Source organism: Amphiprion ocellaris, chromosome 16, assembly GCF_022539595.1.
Source record: "Amphiprion ocellaris isolate individual 3 ecotype Okinawa chromosome 16, ASM2253959v1, whole genome shotgun sequence".
Taxonomy (NCBI): Eukaryota; Metazoa; Chordata; class Actinopteri; family Pomacentridae; genus Amphiprion; species Amphiprion ocellaris.
In genome coordinates, this window is record NC_072781.1 from 17,863,231 (window position 1) to 17,886,132 (window position 22,902).

Here is a 22,902-nt window from a genome sequence, read left to right on the forward strand (position 1 = left end):
CTTCTGTCATTCGTTTGTCATTTCCAGCAAGAAGAAACCTAATGATCAAATTAGGATTCACTATCATTCAGAATTTAGCATGAGTATTAATAATTTGTTTACATGGTGGTGGATAAAAATGCTTCACTTCAGATTTTCACACAGAAGTATTGGCTTTTTAGGTATGCATTGTAAATATTTCAGAATATAGCATTCTGCGGGGTTAAGACTTAATAAGGTTATAGTTTATTAATGCCATTCCAGCTCATTCCCTACTAATGACATCATAACATTGTGCGCATTTCACTGAGCTCTTGTGATAATAGAAGCACATCCACTTCAATAAAAATCCCTGCTTGCGGCTTGCCAGCAAATCATGGGTGAGAAACCTCTTTCAAATACCATAATACTTGGCATTTGTTATAACCTGCCTGGAGTAGCAGGTGGGTGGGGTTCACTACATCATTTCAAACACTCTCAGATAAGCAGACCTTTAACTGAAGATATTTTGATATGATGCAATAGAAAAATAAATTATATCTGGATTCCATTTAGCTGCTTGTTTCACTGTTCTGGTATTGTGCATGCAGGCTTACTGGCAGGGCCTACTGGGACACTTTAAGAGACATGGCTGTTGGTATTACTGTGATAAACACCTGTGTTTTTCTCTCATACTGCTGTGAAAAGGTCTGTTGCAAAAGCTGTGAGGGTTACAACTGTGTGGCACAATAGCATGCTGAATGCAACTTCCATGTAAGTGTCCTAAAAAATAATAATACTGTGAGACCTTACTGGGCCTGTGCAGTGGTGCTGCATTTCTCGATGTAGTAAGCATGATGCAAGCTTCAAATTCAAAGCATTAAAGGTGTGTGATAGGTGAGTGTATTGTAATTTTGGACACCTGGCTGTCTGAATGTATAATCTAAAACAACACAGTTATGTCTAAACTTGACTTTAAAGCAACACAGATAAATAAAGAGGTATTCTGGCATTAAACCCCTGAGAAAACACGATTGTAGTGTGCCATGGTACCACCTGTGGAGAATAAAAACTTGCATGTTTTGTTATTTTGGTGCCTCTGCATGTCCACGGTGACGTTGTCGGTAGCGCAACCATTTTGGTATTTATTCTAATGAGGGCACCTCACGGACCAATGACAGCGCTACTCAGATAATCTTCAGCCAATCAGCAGGCGACGCTGTGACTCACCAAATAAGGAGAGACAGCACCAAATAAGGAAACATTGTATCTCTTTATAAGGAGGGAAGTAGTTCCTCGTTTGTGGTATTAGTCCGCCGCCGTGTACGCTGTTTTGACATGACACCTTTTTACATGTTTTTGATGCGTAAAAAGAGAAATATTGCGATAATTAAGGAGTGAAAAATAATATATGTGCGCCAGCTGGTAGAGACCGGGAATGTTTTCGGTTCACGGTGCGGACTAGGTGACGTGGCGCAGCAACATAGAGGGCGTTCTACGCGTTTTCCTTTTTGAGAAAGTGCTCAGACTTTTGGAAATAGAGGAGGAGGGTGAAACGAACTAAGCTGGGGTTGAAGGGTCCTGAGGGCAGCATCACTTTCCAAAGTTTGTCTCGGTAATTTCCTGGAGTCTCCAAACCTCCAACCGGCCTGCTTTGTTTACATTTTGTGGCCCAGGCGTGTATGCGTTTTCTCGGTGTCTTTACGCTACGACCCGCTCCAGCTCTCCTGGCTGGTGGTTAGAGACTCGGTCCAGTAAATATAATGTTACCGAGCCAGGTTGGATCGGCACCATCTGGAAACGGCTCAGCTTCAGGCAGGGGTACCACAGGACACGGTTCGGGGGTTGTCGGCGGCGGGATTCGTCCCGTTTTGGTCAGAGCAGGGCAAGCTTTACCGGGGGTCTGCGACAGTGTTGCCGGTGCTCCGGGGCGACCGGGGGACAGAGACGCCGTCGGGATGCTGGGTGCTAACGGTCCGGGGGGTCCGAGAGGGGCCAGACCCGGGAACGGGACCGGAGTGAACCCTCTACAGACCGCCGTCCAAGGCAACATGGTGGGGCTGAACGCGGGAGTTGTGTTGCCTCACGGAGCCCGGTTCGACCCGGAGCGGGAGAGCGCTCCTATGTGCAGCGGCTCGGATAATGACTCGGACTCCGGGGATGATGATGACCCAGTGGGTTCACTCGGGGACAGCAGGAGAGGGGTGAAGCGGGAGAGAGGGGAGATGGAGGCGGCGGTGGCGGGGCAGGAGGTGGGAGTAGCTCCCGGAGGTTACGGCATGGTGCCCGGAGGGGTCGCCGGGGCAAAGCCGGGGAAGAAGACACGTGGGCGCGTAAAGATAAAGATGGAATTTATTGACAACAAGTTGAGACGGTACACCACCTTCAGTAAGAGGAAGACGGGCATTATGAAAAAGGTAAGTCAGGTGAAGCCTCTGGATGTGATTCAGCTCAGTTACATTTAACTAGAGTCTCATATACGTTGATTGACCTTAACATACTGCAGTAGCCCCAAAACACACTGTATGGTGCTTTGTATTCATTCATTCATGGCCTTACTTACTTGGCTGGTCACACCTTTTATAACCTGTAAAAATAGTGCATCTGTAATCATAATAACCATAAACATACTGTGAATGGTACAATATATGTACATGCTGCCCTGTGCTAAATCCTGTGTCAATACATTTCTTCTGAAAACAAAACAGTTGTGCCACAAAGTGACTCAGTGGCTGTGAAGAAGTCAGAACATTCATGACAGGGAATACACTTTAAATAGACTTGAGCAAATGACAGTTCTATTTACGATCATGCTCACCCCCAACTAACACACACACACACACACACACACACACACACACACACAGACACACACACATTTCTAAATAATCTGACACACTCATTCATGCACATATACCCCTTCATATACTGACTGACAGGCCCGCAGCTACTGCTAGTACTCCCTATTAATGCACAGGCTGTTCCCTCTGTCACTGTGAAGCAGGGCTTTGCTTACAGGCGGCAGCCATGTGGCCATGAGCTGCAGTGGGCCAGTATGTGCCAACAGCTGACTAAACCCCAGGGAAACAGATCAGAGGATGGTCAAAGAGCACTCAAACAGAAGCGAGAAGCTCGGGACTGTCTGTGCATGCATTATTGCACTGTATATTGGCACAAGCATCGAGCTTCAGCCAGCTTGGTTTCAGTTTTCTTAGCTGAATCTGGCACGTAAGCAGGTGACATTAAAGATGACAACTTGCTCCATTGTAGTTATAATTGCCTCCATTACTGTCTGCTAAGTACAAAGCAATATTTCTAGTGGAAATTTACAACTCTCCCACGCAATTGCTGCCATTATAAAGCATTGCTATGAAGAATTTGGCATCAAGTCATTGGAAGTTGATTATTTGGAGACAAGGTCAGCGTAGACCACAAGACCTGCAGTTATTGTGCTGTAGACTTGGCCACTTTTCATTATGACTCTAAACAAACACTTACAAGCCGGGCTTTATTGTAGCCCAATAGTTTTCGGTTGTCCCCATGTTACTTTCGACGCGCCTGCACTGTGTATTCTGCTGTATTTCTCTTTTTTTATGTATCCCAGACTGTTGTCGTGGAAACTGAGGTGTCTTTATGTAGGCTCTTGGCAACATGAACACTATTTGACACACTGTGGGGATGGAGATTTTTGAAAATGTTGCCCACACTATGCCAGCCATCACAGAAACTGACAGGTGGGTGGAGTGGGAAGATTCATAGTAGATTGGTCTCAAACTGGTTTCTAGGACGAACCCTGTTTCATTTTGAAGGAGGCAGTGAGCGAAGCATCGGCCTGTTCTCTTCTTGTATCTGCTTCAGATTGTGTGCATGGAAACACTTGCATAATACAAATTGTCACCTGAGTTTAAGGTGCAGGATTATTCAATTAATACCTATGGTTACTGTTTTTCAGTAGCATTATTTGTCCAGGAAAAGGACCTGTTTCCATTTTTGCTCTGGCTGTAACAATGCTCAGCAGACAGTTTGACTTATAGGTGCACAGGTGTTGCTAATAACATTAATTGTGGCTTTGTTCCCTTTGGATGCCCCAGTAAGCAGTGCAGATGAAAAAACCTGCACAATACCAAGGCTCAGAATTTGGCTGAGCGTAATGGAATGCAGCCAATAATTAACTCATGTTATTATTTGCACCTTGAATTTCCTGCCATTACATGCTTAGTGCTGAAACCATTAGTCATTTGATTGATTAGTTGACTGACAGAAAATAAATTCAGTAACAGTTTTGCTAATTAAATAAAGGTTTGTCAAATATTTAATGGCTTCTGCTGTTTAATGCAAAGATATGCTGATTTTAGCAGTTTTAATTTTTTTGCCTTCTTTTATGTGACTTTGAATGTAGTATTTTGGTTGAAAACAGTTGTCTAGATGAAACAAGCAATTTGATTACACTTCCTTAGACTTCAGCATCTTTGAATTCAACATTCGCTCAGATAGCTTGTTTGCAAAACCCAGTTTAAAGTAACAGACATGTTCACCAAATCCCTTTGAGAAACTCTATCTGAAAAGCTGGAGAAAGAATTGTCTGCAATAATTTACATTGTAGATTATCAAACATGTTGCCCTAAATTTCTGTCAGTCAGGTTAATTTACAATTAGGGGTGGGAATAAAGAGTAAGTCTTTATACATTTTCCGCAGTTTTCCACAGTAATAATGGTATCATGATACAGCATTTCTGTGGTACATGATGCATTCTAAGACAATTGTCTATGATGCATCACTATATCTGTGTAGCTGAGGAAGAAAGAAACGCTCTTTTTATCACCATATATACTCTTCCTTTATAACTCAATTTTAATACGGTAATTCAGTTTTTGACTCTCTGAGTTACTTTCACCGACTGTCCTTTATTTTCCCACTGAGTTTCTTCTTCACTGTAGGTTATTTAACTTCTGTTCACTTTACCCTCAATCATTTCATAACCGTCACCATGAGTAGTGATGTAGTAGTGTCTACAGCAGCAATGTCAAACTTGTTTTAGTCCTGGGGCCGCATACAGGCTAATTTAATCTCAACTGGGCCGGACCAGTAAAATCGGAGCATAATAGCCTCCAAATAATGAAAACTCCAGATTTTCCCTTTTGTTTTAGTGTGAAAAAAGTGCACTGAAAATGTTTGCATTTAATGAACTATTTTCATACAAAACATTTTGAACAACGTGAAATTTCTTAAGAAAGATAAGCACAATTTCAACATCATTATGCCTCAGTTGATCATTTACACATGACAACTTTCAGATCAGTGTCTCTACAAAGGCACAAAACATTTAGTCACAGGTATCTGACCGACTCATGATCAAAACAGCTTGTCAAGATATAGACATTATTTTAAACTTAGCGTTTTACAAATGTACAGTTTGCAGTTAATGTCTTCTCTGTAATTTTTACCCTTTGCAAAATTGTCCCGCGGGCCGGGTTAGACTCTCTGGCGGGCCGGTTTTGGCCCATGGGCCGTATGTTTGACGCCCCTGGTCTACAAGTTACATTGTAGAACATCAGTTCTTGAATCCACGTTTACATGAGAGCCATTGCCTTAAATGATTTTTAACTAGCAGCCGTCAACTCTTTTAAGGCTACATTTGGGACTGATCACAACAGGAAGACAAACCCTGAAAAATAAAGCCATGTGCAAAACAAGCCTTGTTTTTAGTATTTTTCAGCACTTTTAATTACACAGCCACATTACATACACAATGTGCTGCTTGAATGGATCTATTTCTCGGTTATCAGATAAATAGGCTTGACTGTGAAGGTTTGTGTGGCTGAGGAACCAATTACAGTCGGAGACACACCACCTCCACAACACACCCCACAGTCATAAATATTCATGTGAAAATCGGTAGAGCAAGGAAACTTATTAAAGCATTGTGTAGGTCTAGTTTGTGCTGCCACAGAGCACACTTAAGTTAACAAATTAGAACTTTTCTGTCTTGGATGTTGGCCAAACATTAGGTTCTGTAGTCGGAGACCCCTATGTAGCTGGTGCACAGCTAATGAAGGGAGATGGCAGTGAAAGAGGATGACTAGAGCTGTGTAGTTTATTACCTGCATCTGGAAGACTGCATGAACACAAGATGAGGTGACTTGTACAATCAGATAGTTCTTTTAATACTGATCTGCACTGCACACAAAAGCACTCTTTAAGTGTTCAGGTAGAACAAGTGCAATGTAGCATCAAACCTCTACAGTAATTGATGTTCATCATTAGCCTTTATTTTCTCTGTCGCCATATTATTGCACACAAAAGGCAATTATATGGTCAGCTTCAGCTAGCATGCTCCCAGATAGTGAGGACTGGACCGATATGGTTCATAATGAACACAGTGTTACAGAAGAGAGAGCGTGGAGGAGCAGACTCAGATGGGCACACAGTTTTATAACTGCTCAATAAAATCCTTTAATTTGAATGTGATTCATTTCCTCCTCCTTGCTCTGTCTGACAGTGTATTGCACTCCAGCTTACAATGGCACATCTGTCAGCTAGCTGCGGCTGTACTGTGTTCGCCAAGGTGATGGTAATGGCACTGTGCCTTCACGGCACCAGAAGCGTCCTCCACATAACTGATGAGTCATTTAGATGAAAAGGCATTCTCAGGAGTTCACGACAAGTGCGGCATCAGGCTGCGTTTGGTCTGTATGTTGGCTAGAATTGAATCTCGGTGCGCTTTTCCTTAACACTTGGGAGTTTGAATGTGAGCATCGGCAAGCTCTATAATGAATGACAGGGCAGCAGAGTGTGATGGAAACCTTGCGTTTTACAGCCAGCTACCTCCTCGCGCCAAGAATGATTCCTCATGTCCTTTGTCAAGACTGGGCTACTACTATTCCCCCCACCTATACAAACCAGCCCCTTGCTGCAATCAGTCTCTCAGCTATATCACACTCTCTATTCTGGGAGCCTTATCTCAATGTTATTTTAGTTCATTTGTGCTATACGTCAGAGTTCGCTACAGGAGTATTTATAGATTCTAGTGCTTCCTTGGCTTTTTCTCCAAAGATTCATGGTTGGAATCTCATATATTCCCTCCCCTGTAGAGATTAATTTGTGCACGATGTGAAGGTAATCCAAGTCCTAATTTGGTGAACTGTATCTTTTTGATGTTTGGATTCCAGCTGCACTCTTGGTGTCCTCTCTCGGTCAGATGCTTAAATTTTCTTTTTCATCTTTCCTAGGCGTATGAACTCTCCACTCTGACAGGAACCCAGGTTCTGCTGCTTGTGGCCAGTGAAACGGGTCACGTCTACACTTTTGCCACCCGCAAACTCCAACCCATGATCACCAGTGAAACGGGCAAAGCCCTGATCCAAACATGCCTCAACTCACCAGACTCGCCACCGCGCTCTGACCCCTCCACAGACCAGCGTATGAGTGCCACGGGCTTCGAGGAGACGGACCTCACCTACCAGGTGTCTGAGTCGGAGAGCATGGGTGACACAAAGGTGGGGAAAAAAATTAAGGAAAAAAAAAAGTACGCTCATAGATAGTGATTCTGCAGCTGGTAACCACTAAAATTGAACGCACTCATTTCTGTACGAGTCCCCACATCCCATTTCCCCTGCGATCGGCAGCAGCTAAAATCTTTGTGACTCACTGTCTGCTCTCTTGTGGAGGCATGAATTGCAGTGTGAATTTTAGAAAAAAACACAGATAAAGCACCATAGAGACTCTGTAATGGATATAGTGTGGAATCTCTCCAGAAAAGGCCAGCATACGCGGAGAACAAATAAATCAAACCCACAAGCAGCTGTGGAAAATAATCTTTGTCCTTTTGTAAACACAGTTTTGAACTTTTGCCTGTTACATGCAAGGCTTCTGGTTTGGGCTTGTGGTTTGGTTCTGAGCACCAAACCATTTTTTAATTAAACCAAAAAGTCTCAGTGGTCCTTCAAAGGGCTCTGGACTGAACGGAGAGCAGGATAAGAGGAGAATTATCCTATCCTACGAAAGGGAGCCGTCTACACTTTACCTTTCTGACCTCTCATCCAGGAAAGCCTCGTAACACTCCTTAAGATAAATCACTGCAGGTCTGGGCTGTGTTAGGATGAGAAACATGCAGCCTGCTATATGGAGGACTTTGCTGTTTATATTTAATTTTGGGATGGAGCTGTCTTATGTTTGTGGATAAAACCTTGAGCTAGTTAAACAGAACTTAAAATATTGGAATATTGCACCTTTTGTGCGGTTTCCATACTTGTTAACCTCCTAAAATCATCACTACAGAAATAAGTTGATTAGAAATGATCAAAGATGAATTTCCACCAAAGTCTGCGTTGTGATTATTCGTCGATCGTGCAACCTATTCTCACCCCTGATGAAAAGCTGCAGCTCGAGTGCCAGTGTTTCCTGGTACGACACCACAAGTGTTCTTAAAAAGTTTGAAGTGAAGCAATAAATTTATCAGCAGACACACTTTGCTGTCCACACCTTTGTGCGATCACGTGCTGGAGGCTGAGATTCCCTCCGCTGTTTGCACAGCTCAAGCATGCTCCTTTGAAGACGGACACTTGCAGGCCTGTTTGCCCGCATGCTGTTTTTACAGGGCGCTAACTAACACGTACCATACACTGTCGAGGATGGGAGATCAACCTTTGCATGTTAAGCCACTCTCATGCCCGCTCTGCTCATTGATAAAAATTAGATTCTGCCTCTGTTGCCATATATGGTATGGTTTCCCTGCCTGCACTCTTGGCTGAGGCCCCTCACATTCCTTATAAGCTGCAGCTGTCTTTGGAGTCCTGTGATTTCCCCCCACCGCCGCCACCACCACCCCACCTCTCATTTAGTGATATGGAGGGGAGGTATGGATGTAGATATGAGCGGGGTGCAATGGAAACATTTGAGCAATACTTTTCATCCCGTTTCATGTGGCATCTGTTTAGGTGGCTCGCAGTGACACGGTGACCTCTATCCCCCCAATTGCAGTTATGAGTGTGGGAGACCACCATGGACCCCGTGAATCCTTAAAACAGAGAAACCCTAGAAATCGTCAGGAACCATGTCAGGATCAGCACTGTTATGGTTAGGACATGGCAGGTGGATATGGAGCCCCTGGTTTTGACTGATCCTTTCTGTGCAGTAGGTCCTTTGCGTGGTTGTTGCATAAACCTCTGCAGCGTCTGGACGCCATTCATCATGAGAGTAGTATGTCATGCATACAGTCCAAGCTAGTCTAAACAATTCGGGGTTTGCAATGGCTGGTGGGGGAAGTGGGGAAGAGTTTGGAGAAGGGAAAGAGACTTACTGAGGAGATAAGTAAAGTAGAAATGATTTGGTGCTGTTAGTATGGCTCATAAAACCATGTGGCAGTTGAAACTGTGGAGCTGAAATGCTGTTTCTTGTAATACTATTGCAAAGTTAGAAGAAAAGTCCTAATAAGTGGAAAAAATACTATTAATAACATAGCAACAATTGTCAGTTCAATGCATTGACTTTAAAGCTGGACGAACCCTCCATGACATCACCCGTTAGTTTCTGAACGGCAATTTTTGAAGCCCAGTATGGTTGCTTGGCCATCTCCATCTTGATAGTGCATCATTCTTCCTATCTCGTAGCTTATCCAAAAATGAACGACAATATAGAGCACAAGTAGGGCTGAGTCCACATTTCTGTCACATAGACATCAATTTAAATTGAGTTTCATCAAAAAATTACCCCCTTGTACAGTTTTCACATGGAAATTATCTATAGAGACCAAAACCAAAGCTATAAACATGTTTACTTCTGTATGTAAAGCCAGGCATTTTAACATGGAGGTTTATGGAGATTTACTCACTTTTGTAGCCAGCCTCAATTGTTCATTCAAGGAATAGCAACTTCGTGTTGGCTTCATTTTTCAGTTCTGGAGGCTGCCATTTGGTTTAATGTCAGGCCAACTAACAGCTCAGTTTCAACTAGAGGCTCCAAGAAGTAAAGTGATCTTTATGGTACCATTTCTTGATAGAGAGGTAACTTTCGAGAAACTTTGCTGGTTGCCTGACAGTGTCACAGTAAACACTGCCAGAGGTCACCATGATTGTCAAGAAATAATTCTTCACATACAACCTGTTAAAATACAATGTGTAAGTTTGGTACAGATTAAGCAAACAAGACAGTCATGTTAAGTGGTTAACTTTAGAGTTGCTGGTTGGTGGATTTTGTTAATTTTGAACAGAACCAAGCTAAATGTTTACTTTTGTATCCATGCAGTTAAGGCCTTTTAATATAGTGAAAAATGAGCCAAACATTGGTACAGTACAGTTGATAATTAATTGTCAGTTGTTTAAAAACTTATATTAACAGCAGGTTTTAGCATTTGTTCTTAGAGCCTGATGAAGCAATCCTGCATTGTTCAACATTTATGGATGAAGATTAGCATACCATGGATGACTTGGCTTGACAGATATATCATTTCAAATTGATTGTCCTCTAAAAAAATCAACAGTAGTTTTCTTTGCCTCAGCATCAATTCTTCCCTACAGACTGGATGAATCCATCACTAGCTGGACTGTCATTTATCTTTGCCTCTATATTTTACTGTGGGAAAAAAATGTCAGCTGTTCTGGAAATGTCATCAGAGTTTTCCAGTACTATTCACTGAAATGAGTTGGCCTAGGTTTCTTTCTAGAAAAGTCTACATTTAACAGAAGTATCAGTTTATTGTTCCTTAGAGAGTTCCTTCATTTTAGAAGAGAGTAGTCTTAAGATGATAGGACATAAAGTTTAAAGTGTGTGACTCACTTTATGTGTGGAAAATCGTCACTTTTCTAATGCTGTTGCTCTATCAGCACACATAAAACCAACAGCTGATGGCAACACGCTCAGCATGGTTCTCTAGAGGCTGCTGGAATTAATTCTGGGAAATGTTATCTCTGATATAAAGGTGAAGGAGGTAGATTGAAGGGAAAGTAGGATGCATGAGAAACAGACACTCAGAGGCTAGATTTGTTGCTCCTTGCGCCTGTCCTGCATCCCCCAAAAGATTTTTGGATTGTTTATGACCTATTCTTAATGCTAGACACGTCTACAGTACAGATGTTTTTATGCTTTTTGGGTTATTTTTGGAAGGGGATAGCAAATCCCACAACTCATGCTTGCTTAGAGAATCTATCTTAGCACTGAATTCTCAGTATCACAGCCTCCTCTGGTTTTCCCTTCCTCCCTCCCTCACTTTTTCTCTCCTTTTCTCCCATACTTCATCTCTCTCTCTCTCTCTCTCTCGCTCGCTCTCTCTCCATCATCCCTGCTTGCTCTGGCTGTCAGTGTCATTGCTGTTGCGATCTCGGAGAAGTTTATATGTTGAATTGCTCATTAGTGCACAACACTGACCAGAAAAACTTTCAGACTAAGGCCACTGTCCTGACCAGCAGCTGGCATGTTTGTTTTGCTGTCGAGACATTCAATGACACATGTGACAGCCTAATTATTCAACATATCGCACATCTATAAATGTGTATGAAGCATATTGGCTGTGTTAGAGGGGAGGAAAGCAGCGTTATGTCACCCACCCCCAACCCCCTCCTCCACCCCCTTATTTTACAGCAAGCAACTGGACAGGTCAGCCGCCATTGGCTGCACCTCCTCCACTTGGGCTGCCTTGCCTTTTTTAGCAGTCCCAAATGGAGCTGCAAATTCCATGTTGCTGGCAGGGTGACAGACTGGGAGATGGGAGCCAGCAAATGGGAGATTAGACGAGGGCCAGCCACCAGTAAACTGCACAATGGGCTCTCCAACCAACACTGGACTAGTCTGCCAGTTGTCACCTTCAATTTGGAATGATTAATCCCTCATGAATAGAGAATCATTTGTGTCCTTCGCCTTTTAATTACTCTCTCATTTCCTCTTCCTTGAAAACAGAGTCCTTGTCTGATGCATGTGAATGTTAGGAGGGTAATGGAGGCTTTTAAACTTTTACCTTATATGGAACCTTTAAGATTGCACAAGATTTGAGAACCCAAAATATTGAAAGAACTTATGACGAGCTTTTAGAAAATGTCTTGCCTGTGTCAGTGAGGTGGCTCTCATGGTTTGTATTTATTGCATTCTGCCTTCTGATCTTTTCATATGGAGTTTTTACCATGACTGTAGGAGGGACAGAATGTGTAATACTTCAGATCTCTTAGTGACTGTACTTAAATAATGTCCCTGTCTTCTAAAATGGATTACATAGCAAGTTATGGCAGCTACTCTCAGTGGCTGTGTAGGTTGACTCCAGAGGATTCATTACTTATTCCAGACAACTCAGCCCTCCACTCGCACAACTATAAATTGTGACTTCAATTGCTACATTCTGGTACCTCATTATACTAAGTGTTTCCTCAGGTCAGTCTTGGGTTTGTTGTGATGAGTGTGATGAGAAGTAGAGAGACTGAATTGAATAGAAGTGGTACAAAGGTAAACTGAACTGCAGTGGACTAACGGAAAGTGTCCTGAAGCCTGATAGTCCTAAAGCTCAAAATATGCAGTTTACTGCAAGACAAGACAAAGAAAAGAAACAAATGCTGAAAATGAAGAAGCCAGAACTCTGCATTTTTGCTTAAATTACTTTAATTTGCTAAATAGATGCAGATCAAGATTAACTGACTCGTTAACAGGAGCCGGGGATTGACGGGACTTAAGGAGGAAATGACAGAGCTCAGGTTTTGGCTACATAACAAGGATGATCCTCTGCTCTCACTTCTAGTCTGAAAGAATGCATTACACCACTGCGGCCTATGTTTACTATGCACTGCTGCCACTCTGAAATGAAAGCCAACACTGTTTATAGACTGGCCAGTTGAACAGGAGACATACGGAGATGGTCAAACAATGCAGTAGGTCACAGAGATAGCAGCACTTAGGCTGCACTCGTTGATTACCACACAGGTTAAAACCAGGCTGATCAAATGCCTTCTGTCACCTTCATTCGTTTCTCCACTGAGTAGTGGAGGTGCTGGAACATGGTGACCTTGTCCTTCAGTGAGGGGCAAGTCCTCCTTTATAAGAGGAGTTCAAGATTGAGCGTCTTGGTGTGTTACAGGAACCGAGTCGTCCTGTGCAGCCCCAGTGGTGAGAACTGCTAAGTGTCAGATGGCGGCTGTTCTAACACGTGGCCTCTTGCTGCCTCAGCTGGCCTGGAAAGGGTTAATTCCCCCTCAGAGGTGCTCAAGTTTCCCGCCAGCTGTCTGTGCCCTCAGCTGTTTGTACTCTCGTCCCTATCCTGTCCCCTGTCCCCCTGTCCTGAACCTCACACAGGTCGCAATCTGCTTCGCCTCACTCACATTCTGCTGCTACAGTGGCTCAAAGGTGCTTCTTGCTGCTACCACACTGTAAACACACTGGAAGTACTTTACTTATGACATACAGTAATACATACCCACCAGTGTAGAGTGAGTTAATTGCTTTGCCTTGTTTAGTTTTAGTGAACATTAGGTGAGATAATGAAGACTTGGTGACACCCTGTGTCACCCTCTGTCAGCAACTGTCTGTGATCACTCTGTGATGAATGACAAGGCTAATAGTTGTAGAGTAAATGGATGATTGATTGTTGTGTCAATTTATTCAGTTTTCCTTTTTGGTTGAAAGGGCAGAACAACTGAGTATCTGTGAGGCCCTCCCCCTCTGACTTTCCAGCTGCTGTTTAACTAAAGAGGTAAAGGACCTTGGACTGTCAGAGCCCATCAGCAGAGCCTGGAACTGAGCTCCAGACCAACTAACTAACTGCTCAGCACTGTGTAGTTTGATTTTTGTATTTTCTTGTGATTCAGAGCAGCTGGTGTGAGTCATCTGTACAAGTCCAGAAGACTCTGACTTGACTGTGGCACTGGATTATTTATTAATCCTCTGAGCTTTTTAACTCAATAAGTTAAAAAAAAAATAACTCGTGTTTAGTCATTGTAGTGAGCTGTGCCAGAAGACTATCATAAGTAGGAAGATTTGAGTAGATTGCAGTGTGGCAGAGCCCTGTGAGCCAATGCTTACACTAGCTCCATTTACATGTTTGCATGGAGTGTGTAGTTGGAAGGTCTTATCAGTAGAGTCCATGCTGGATCCTCCACCTCTCACCCATGTAATCAGTCACATATAAAAACCAATAGAGCTGTGCTAAGAGAAGTTGTCCTCGCCTGCTTTTAGATGCTCCCTTTGTTATTAATAATGAATGTAAGTCAGTCTGACGTGACACACAGATGTGTTTCCAGTCATCAGACCTCTAATATACACTCACTTCTTCTGGATTACTGCTGTAGAGTGCTTTGCCTCTCTGATAGCTTTGTCCCAGTTCTGAGGCCTGATCTTCCAAAGGACGCAGCCCCTCAGAGGACCTATGGTTTAGACTGAGCCTCTGTGTTCTTGCCAAATATTGTGGCTTTCAACATGTAGCATCAAATATTTAAACGTTTATCACCAGGAAGTGTGTCCCAAACAGTTCCCAAATGTAAATGACTCTGGAAAACTGGGGCAAATTCCAGAGTTTGTTGTGCAAATTGGGACATTTCACTTGAATATGGGATGGACAACTGGTAGACAAATAGTCTACCAGGTTAATGGCAGATGCAGTAAATCTGTACAATATCTACCTTTGCATGGCCCAGTGCCTATGCATTATGAAACAGAAAAGAAAGGAGACACAGGGGATGACACACAAGGTCCTTAGCTGGACTCGAGTTAGATGCATGTTACATTAAGGGATACTGAGGACAGCAAATGATACACAGTTGTCTCCTCCAAATTCGGGCAAAAGAAGGCTGCGTTTCTTGGCCACATCTGGAAGAGCCTCTGAAATGAGACAGGTTGTTATGATGTTCTCTGTACTTGTGAAAATGTAGAGAATCAAAGGATCCTTGTTGGACATGCAAGCAGCTCCCTTTTACAGCCCCTTCTTTGTGTCCACGTTTAATCACCTGAAAATGAAAACTCCTAAAGAATATTGAACCCACATACAAATGCAAACTCCTAAATGCCTTCCAATGTGTAGGCTTATTCCCATTCTGCTGCTGGAGATCATTAGTATCATGTGCTAAGTGTTTGTGTAAGTGCGTAGAAACAGGCATGGTGGGTTTAGATGTGCTTTGTAGTCTCGGCCTGACGCCTACCCTGCTCTTATCATGCAGCCCACTCACCAACACATCCTGCTCGCCTGTTCAATGGATGTTCACATTAGTGTACGGTGTGAGGCTACGTCTCACCTCCTTTGATCTTAAGTTTATGCGAACGCCTCATCTGCCTGATTTGTATGGCTTTCGCAGAGATGTCACGTTACATGGTCAGCTAGTTGTCATAGTAACTCAACAAACTAACACGACTGCAAAAATAATGTTTTTGTCCTTGTCAGTGGAGTCGGATTGAGCTGTGGCTGGATTTTAATTGGAGGATAAATGGCAATGGATAATGAATGGATGATGCTGGGTATTCAGGTGTCGCAGTGTTCAAAGATGATGTACAGTCATGTTCTTAGTATTACTAATAAATGTTTTTCTTTCTTTGACAACCTTGTAGACACATGTAAAATAGGATTTAATATGTTTTTTAATTTCTCTAGGGTTGACATCTTACACTGAAATCTCTATATTCAGTGCCGATGTAGTGGAAACATAATTTATTGCTCCCTGCACAGCTTAGCATTTTACATATGGATGCAATTAGAGGGGTCCCAGCCTGTTTCCCTACATTGTTTAGGCCATTTGCTCCTGTGACTATTAAACCCTCTCTGGTTTCTGTCAGCCATTCATTGATCCTTGAAATACTGCAAGAATTAAAGGCTTCTCCTCCTGCCTACCCTGCATTCAGCTGCTCTAAGAGGAAAAGCCCCATTAATGGTGTTGTTTTAGGTGTCCTCGTGTGAAACTGCTTTTGCAGTTGTAAAGGGGTTCAGTGTTCTTTAGCACAGTGGAGCAAATACTCTGGAAGTTGCTACCATTTGCAATGATGCACTAGTACCAAGGAGGCATAAATACTGTAGAACCTTGAACAGCATTTCTCTGATTTTAGCTCAAGTTTGATTTATTTCTTGATTTGAAGATTTAAATTCTAAAGCCTGTGTTGCAAACTGTAGATTTGATATTTAAAAGACTTTGGAATTTACCAGTCAGATCCAAACTACTGAATTGCTTTAGAATTGTAGGTTGAACTACTTTTGGATGTATACTAGGGACTATTTTTTCTTTTTCTTTTTTTTTTTCTTTTTTAGATCCCCTACAATGAAAATGAAGTTTTTTTTTTTTTTTTTTTTTTTTTTTTTTTTTTTTAAATCATGAGTGGAAAAAAAGCAGTCAATGAGCATTTCCACCTTAAAGCTACAGTGTACTGATGACATTTTTTGTATAATTATTTGTCTTCAGAGCCATTTTTCAGTTGAACACGTACGGCTGAATTACTCACATATGACATGGTGTGATGGAACTACACCTCAAGCAATTTGTAATAATTTTGGAGGTCATCTCTGATTTTCCATGTCAATAATTTGTCAAGTAAAAATGTCACTGTAGATGACCTACCATATTTCACCAAACACAAAGGATCGTATGATATTAGCTGTGCGTGACATGGCATTTCTATGATTATGGGGTGGATTTTTCCTTTTTTTTTTCCTTTGGAAGATTTTTTATTTTTTCACATCTTCCTTCTGCCTCTTTCCTGCTCAAGAATTACAGAGACTGCACTGGCAAATTACAGTGACTGTTTGGAGCATTTTGGGTGCAAATTTAGGAGGCTCATGTTGCTACACCGCATGAAGACCCATTCCCAGAAAGCTCAAATCCATCAGAAGAGTGAAATCCCCACCCCGCCACCCCGTCTTCCCACTCACAGTATTTGTTTTCTCCCACAGGACACACTGAAGCCGACGTTCACGGTAGCCAGCCTACCAGGCACTACCAGCAGCGCCCAGTCCACAGTACCCACCACCTCCACCACCATGCAGGTGAGCAGCGGGCCTTCGTTTCCCATCACCAACTACTTGGCCCCCGTCTCGGCCAACAGCAACGTCAGCGCCAACGGAACTGTCCTGAAGAGCGCCGGCGCCTCCACGGGGGTCATGCAGCTGCCCAGTGGCTTCACTTTCATGCCCGGTATGTAAAGGAACAGAGCATTGGCTGTTTTGTCCTCCACGCCCAGAGCTCTGTTACCCTTTTTATTTTCTTTATGGCTTGTTTGTCTTAACCTCATCCTTTTGGAAGGGAAATGACACTTCTGCGGGCCTTCATGTTTTGTTAATGTCGCCGTGCTGTCTAGCTTATTAGCTGATTAGAATTTGAATGGCACTGCGGCGTGACCTCAGGCGTCATCTCGGGGTGGTCGTGCCTCTCTCTCCGAGCTGTTTACATCACACAACAGCTCTTCATAGCCAGTCACCAACACTCAGCGCCTTTGGGTTTTTACAAAGCCCCCAGCATCCAGGGGAGCCACGTCTGTTGGTGACTGGCCCTGCCTTTGATTGTCACTTGGGGACAGGAATAATTAGGTGAGAGGGACACAATAGACCTGGCAATGAGAAGCTGATGAACGAGGCCCATAATTAGTCATGAATATTCAATGAAGGATCGGTGGCTTGTGTTGAAATTATAATTGAGGCGTACTTTGTGGAGTCGGAGCCTTGTGACAGAGTGGTCCTGAACTAGACATGACCCTTCATTAAGGAGGACTTCACAGGCACACTCAGAAACACAAGGGATCTGTACCTCACCAAGTCAGAGAGGACTTTAGGGCTGCAGCCTCTGATATGAGGATCCCCAAAGTGTTTCTAAATTGGCTTTCCAGTAATTATTCATCACATGTCCTTTATGTGGTGTACGTAGAGAAATATTGAGTCCACATCTAGTGGCCTCTAAGAGGAGCCTGGGGATGCAGAGAGGTCACCGTTTCCCCAAAGGCATGAGAAATATTTAAATTTTAATGGAAGATAATTTAATATTATCCCATCTGTATTAGAAGCTGAGCGCTCTGGAACATTTATTTGGACTGTTCATGATGTGTGAAGTCGAACACAGCCAGAGCTCACTAGCTCACTAGTGCTGTGTTGTCTTTATGCTGACAGTAGTGTCACTTGCTAATTGTTGGTTGTCTGCGTGGTGCCACAGCTGAAGATACAGACACATGATGCCCACTAATGGGTCCTGTTGGTTATTTTGACTGACAGGTTAAGGACAGCCAGACGTCGCCTCTGTCAGTTTTCCCCTGGTTATTTTTTTTCTTTCAGCATCTCTCTCTTCCTTCTGCAGCCTTCCCTTTCCACCCACTCCCCTCCCTCTATCGCTCCCTCTCTCCTCCTCACCACCTGTCTGGCACATAGCAGCAGCGCCAGGTGGAACAACACACCCTCCCACACTAAAACCTCCTCAGTTGACAGCTTGAGAGTGCCTGCCCACCCTGCTGCAGCAACTGTGTATGGAGCATATGACCAAATGTGAGGGTGTAACTCCAGAGTCACGTTCTGCATTCAAATAGCTGCCATTTGTTTGTTAAACATTTTAATAGGAAATTGAAACAAGTTATTTGAAGAATTTGACATGTATGTAATCACAGTTAGCAAGGATTTGTATTAGATGTTGCAGATTAATTTTTACATGTCTTGAAAATGACTTTAGACATATCTGTGTAACATCAGTCTATTGAAGTATCTTTCAGACATAGGTCACTTAAATGTTAATGTCCCTCAATTTCTTTCACACATAACCACATGAGTGATGGAGAAAGCCACAGTATGCATGCAGTATTTGCACAAGATTGGATGGTACATCAAGGTGCAGCCGCCAAATAACTGTTAATAGCTTAAAATCAGTATTAGCAAACAGGTTTACAACTGGATGACCACACTTTGTTGTTAACAGGGGTATTAATGCTACCACAAAAACAGTAGAACCCACTTGGGCAATTTTCTTCTTGTTGCTTGTGCATTTCTACCCATTATTGGTAAGACTGCAGTCATAACTTTTGCAGCAAAGTTACCAGGATGCTCATTCAGACATGAAGCCAACATGTTCAGTTCACATGTTCAGATCATCAGAAAGCAGGTCAGGTCATGAGAGGGGCTTCTGCCTCTGTGTGTGTTTTAAGCTCTGTTAGTTTCATTGGACATCTGCATTAGCGTTATTTTCACTGACCTTTTTATAAAAGCAGCAGCCAATTTAAAGGTCCCCTGTGGAATTTTTGAACCACAAGTACCACTTAGGAGCCGTGTTGTTAAAATTGGGCCCCGACATAGTTTCTGTTGTGCACATGCTCTCACGACCACACGGGTGCAACAATTCGCACCCTGCCATCAGCTTGGAGCTTTCCTGCTGATCGACAGTTGGTGTCAGTAATAGCAATATGCCAACAGAGTTTAACAACGCCACATCAATGACAGTCCAGTATACGACTTCGCATGTTTTTATAATAGGCTTTGCAGATATTTGATGTGTCAGAAAAACTGCCCTCAACGTGTTTTGTGTCCTCCACAGGGCACCTTTTGATATGTATTACCTGGAAATTCTAAATCCCATTCATTGCTATTTGCTTGGTCGCACAGCAGTCGAATCATCTAGCCAATGATCTAGAACTTTTAGTTATACGCCGTAGAAATCTATCTTTTTGTGAGCTTTGCACGTCTAGCTAAATGCTGCCACGTCTTGGACAACTGAAGGCTGTTAACAAATGATTACTTAGTGATAATGTACTCTGCCCTAAATGAAGTTATCACCGCTTTTTCAAACTGTACTATCCTGTCACTTCTAGTCTCATCCCCCCTTTGTGTGTGTGTGTGTGTGTGTGTGTGTGCGTGCGCGTGCGCGTGCGTGTGTGTGTGTGTGTGTATACACTCCTGCAGCAGGCACTCCTCTTCCCCCTGGCACCCCCACCATTCCTCTGAGCCAGCTGCAGCAGCACTCCCTGGCCCTCCAGGGGCAGCATGGTCAGACTCTGGCCGCCGCCCCGCAGCCACAGCAGGGACAGCAGGCTGTCTTCCGCTTCCCTGCTGCTGTCTCCCTCACAGGTGACCTGCTCTGCATGCTGCCACAACTGTGCCTGCCTGTACTAATTACGATCACGTCTTCGTAAAGCTGCCACTGCTGCTAACGCTACCTCTTCTGCTGTGACTGATACTAGAATTACCTGTACTACTTGCATGATGACTTCTTTTACCGCCGCTAACAGTACTACCAACCGTGCACTCCCCATAATACCACTGTCACTAGTACTTGGGAAGGTGTTGTGAGGATTTGCTATAGTGGCTTTATGCCCTTCATGTGTTTCCAGGTGCGGGGGTTCCCCAGCAGCTCCAGGCTATCCAGGTCCATCCTAACACCCAGTCCACCTCCAACAGTGACAGCAGCCCTGAGATCTCCCACACCTCCACAAACTCCACTGGTAGGTCAAATATGCTCTCAAGGAAGAGCATCTACATCAGGTCAGATTGAAGTTTTAGAGTTAGAGAGAGAACCAGCTCCATTTTAAAACAAAGAAACTCTGGTGCTTCAAATGATGGAGAACAGCTACCAGACAGTACACAAAATTCATGAAGCCACTGATGATGAACAGTTTGACTTTTCAACCCAATGCAAATAGAATGATGGAGTGTCACTTGTGCACAAAGCAACCATCACAAAATGCAAATATATAACACCTAAATGAGTGAGAACAGGCTCCTCTTGTGTGTTTCAGTTCCACTTTGTCCCTGAATTTAGTCAGAGATTCCCCTAAGATGATAATGTGTTGTTACTGTCTTTATTCTGCTTCTGTTTGGAATCAGTTGTGCCCCAGAGGAGAGCTTAACTCTGCTGTTGAACGTTACATCGGTTGGAGTTAGGAATTGACTTTAGATGGCTATTAAGCGCCACCTGCTGGCCAACATGCCACACACCTCTTGCCCTCACGGTTACGTGCTCTCTTTCCCACTTCACTCTAGCAACGGTAAGTCTCCCAGCAACCATTGTCACTTCATCAGTGCCAACGTCCGTGGCAGGTCACATGATGTACCCCAGCCCCCACACGGTGATGTACGCCTCCACGCCAACGCTGGCTGACGGGGGGCTGGCTGTGCTCAACGCCTTCTCCCAGGGAACCTCGGCCATGCAGGTGTCCCACGCACAAGCCCAGGACACGGGTGAGACCCTGAACAGACATTTGTAATGTAATGCAAACATACCCAAACTTCCAAAGCGTTTAATAGAAAGCTGTGTTTTCTTTACTCAGGTGCTGTCCCTCAGGTGTTCCTCACAGCACCTCCAGGCACGGTGCAGATCCCCGTCTCAGCAGTGCAGCTACACCCAGTACGGCAAGATCTGCATTTTACAAGTGAAACTCTCATATTCCCTATGCAACCAGCATGCCACGTGACTGCACTAATGCATCCTAACAGAGCACTGGCACACGGAGGCCACAGGGTTGTCACCTGTTGCCTTTTTTTCGTATGAATGTGGATGGATCAGCTTGTTTTACTTGTTATTTGCAGCAAAAATACACACGCAGTAGATGTAATAAAACACCACCGTAGCAGTGCATGGAAAATGAAATTTCAGTCTCATTAAGGAAAATCTTGGGGATTTATTTATGTAATTTAGTTGAAAATATGTTGGTATTTTAATAAGATGCAACTGGAAACCCTTATTGAACTAGAAGGTTTTATTGAATATTCTCTCGACCAGATAAAATTGCACATTAGAGGATGTTATTTCATAGAGTAAATAACTTGAATATTAGAGAAAACATCATCTGTTGCAGCATCACGCCTCTCCTCCATAAACGGCATGCGGTGCAGCAGGATCTCCATCTGTGCTGGGTGTTGTGTGATGTGATGACTTGTGATTGGCTGCCTGATGTACCGTCTCCTGACATTCGCTGTGTTGCGTTCCAGATGGTGATTGGCCAACAGTCGAGCGGCAGCAGCAGTAATCTGACGGAGCTCCAGGTGGTGAACCTGGACGCAGCACAGAACTCAAAGAGCGACTGACAGACGGCTGGAGCTGTGTAACACGGCAGACCCAGAGACAGACAGACTGACTGACATCTCTATTTATTGATGCCTTCCTACAGAGTTTCACATCACACTTCTGAATGTGACTTTAAAGTACATGTATACACACAATCAAGGGCATACGTGTGGCAGACCCTTATACGGTATGTTTTGGTATATATATATATATATATATATATATATATATATATATATATATATATATATATATGTTTTTGTATATATATATATATATATATATATATATATATATATTCGCAAATGCATAGGAGATATATCACTATATCCATCATTGGAACCTATTTTCTATGCCATTAGATGGTGTTATTTTTTTTGCGTGTGTGTGTTTTCTGAAAACGTGTAATTACATGTACACACACACTGCAAGGTGCCACAGCTTCACACCAGCCAAAGAGACATTTGTTTGTCTGAATGTTCCAGTGTGAGCAATTTGTGCACAAGTGTGTCTGTGTGTGTGTGTGCGCATATCTGGGGTTTATAAATGGGCGGGGTGACGCTTATTGACCTACAAAAAGGAAAAAAAAAAGACATTTGGAAATGTACATAATTTTTTTTTTTTTTTTTTTTTTAAATTGAAAACTTGTATTTTTAGCCTGGTTAAGTTTGTGCAACGGCATGTAGTTGTTTTTTACGTAGTGGTTTTTGTATGTACATGGAAAATGACTTGCATAAAGAAAATGAATTATTTACATGTATATGTAAATTAATTTAATATACCATCATATGTTGTTATACTGTCATGCTTTTGGGAGTTTTCACTACAAGATGGAGAAAGAACGCTGGATGTTTTTCTACATTTTTTTTTGGATTGTGACATTTGCAGGACCGTCCCTCCAATAGAAATAAGTAGCTGGGTTGTGAAACATTCTATTTTGATTTACTGTAAACATATTGTTTTGATGGGATGGTCATTTGGCTATACAACAGGTCTGCATTTGAAATTTCCTTATGAGCACTTTTGGCA

At 43.0% G+C, this 22,902-nt stretch overlaps 1 protein-coding gene across 6 annotated transcripts; it reads left to right on the forward strand.

Moving 5' to 3' along the window:
- Nucleotides 1-1,488: 1,488 nt before the first annotated feature.
- Nucleotides 1,489-22,077, forward strand: srfb (serum response factor b). Of its 6 annotated transcripts, none has more exons than XM_055018577.1 (8): nt 1,489-2,375; nt 7,189-7,455; nt 16,797-17,037; nt 19,773-19,937; nt 20,201-20,311; nt 20,907-21,047; nt 21,137-21,213; nt 21,798-22,077. In XM_055018577.1, the coding sequence occupies exons 1-8, from the start codon at nt 1,722-1,724 to the stop codon at nt 21,891-21,893; spliced, it is 1,752 nt and encodes a 583-aa protein (XP_054874552.1). In that variant the 5' UTR covers nt 1,489-1,721; the 3' UTR covers nt 21,894-22,077. The 6 variants fall into 6 exon arrangements, with proteins under 6 accessions (XP_054874552.1, XP_054874553.1, XP_023130917.1 ...); XM_023275149.3 differs by having other exon boundaries at nt 1,490-2,375; nt 20,850-21,047; nt 21,137-21,238; XM_023275148.3 differs by having other exon boundaries at nt 1,490-2,375; nt 20,850-21,047.
- Nucleotides 22,078-22,902: the final 825 nt, after the last annotated feature.

Coding starts and splice junctions, on each gene's coding strand:
- srfb (XM_023275148.3), top strand. CDS start 1,722: ATGTTACCGAGCCAGGTTGGATCGGCACCATCTGGAAACGGCTCAGCT. Junction 7,456..16,796: donor AGAGCATGGGTGACACAAAG/GTGGGGAAAAAA, acceptor TTTCTCCCACAG/GACACACTGAAGCCGACGTT. Junction 21,048..21,136: donor CGCACAAGCCCAGGACACGG/GTGAGACCCTGA, acceptor TTCTTTACTCAG/GTGCTGTCCCTCAGGTGTTC.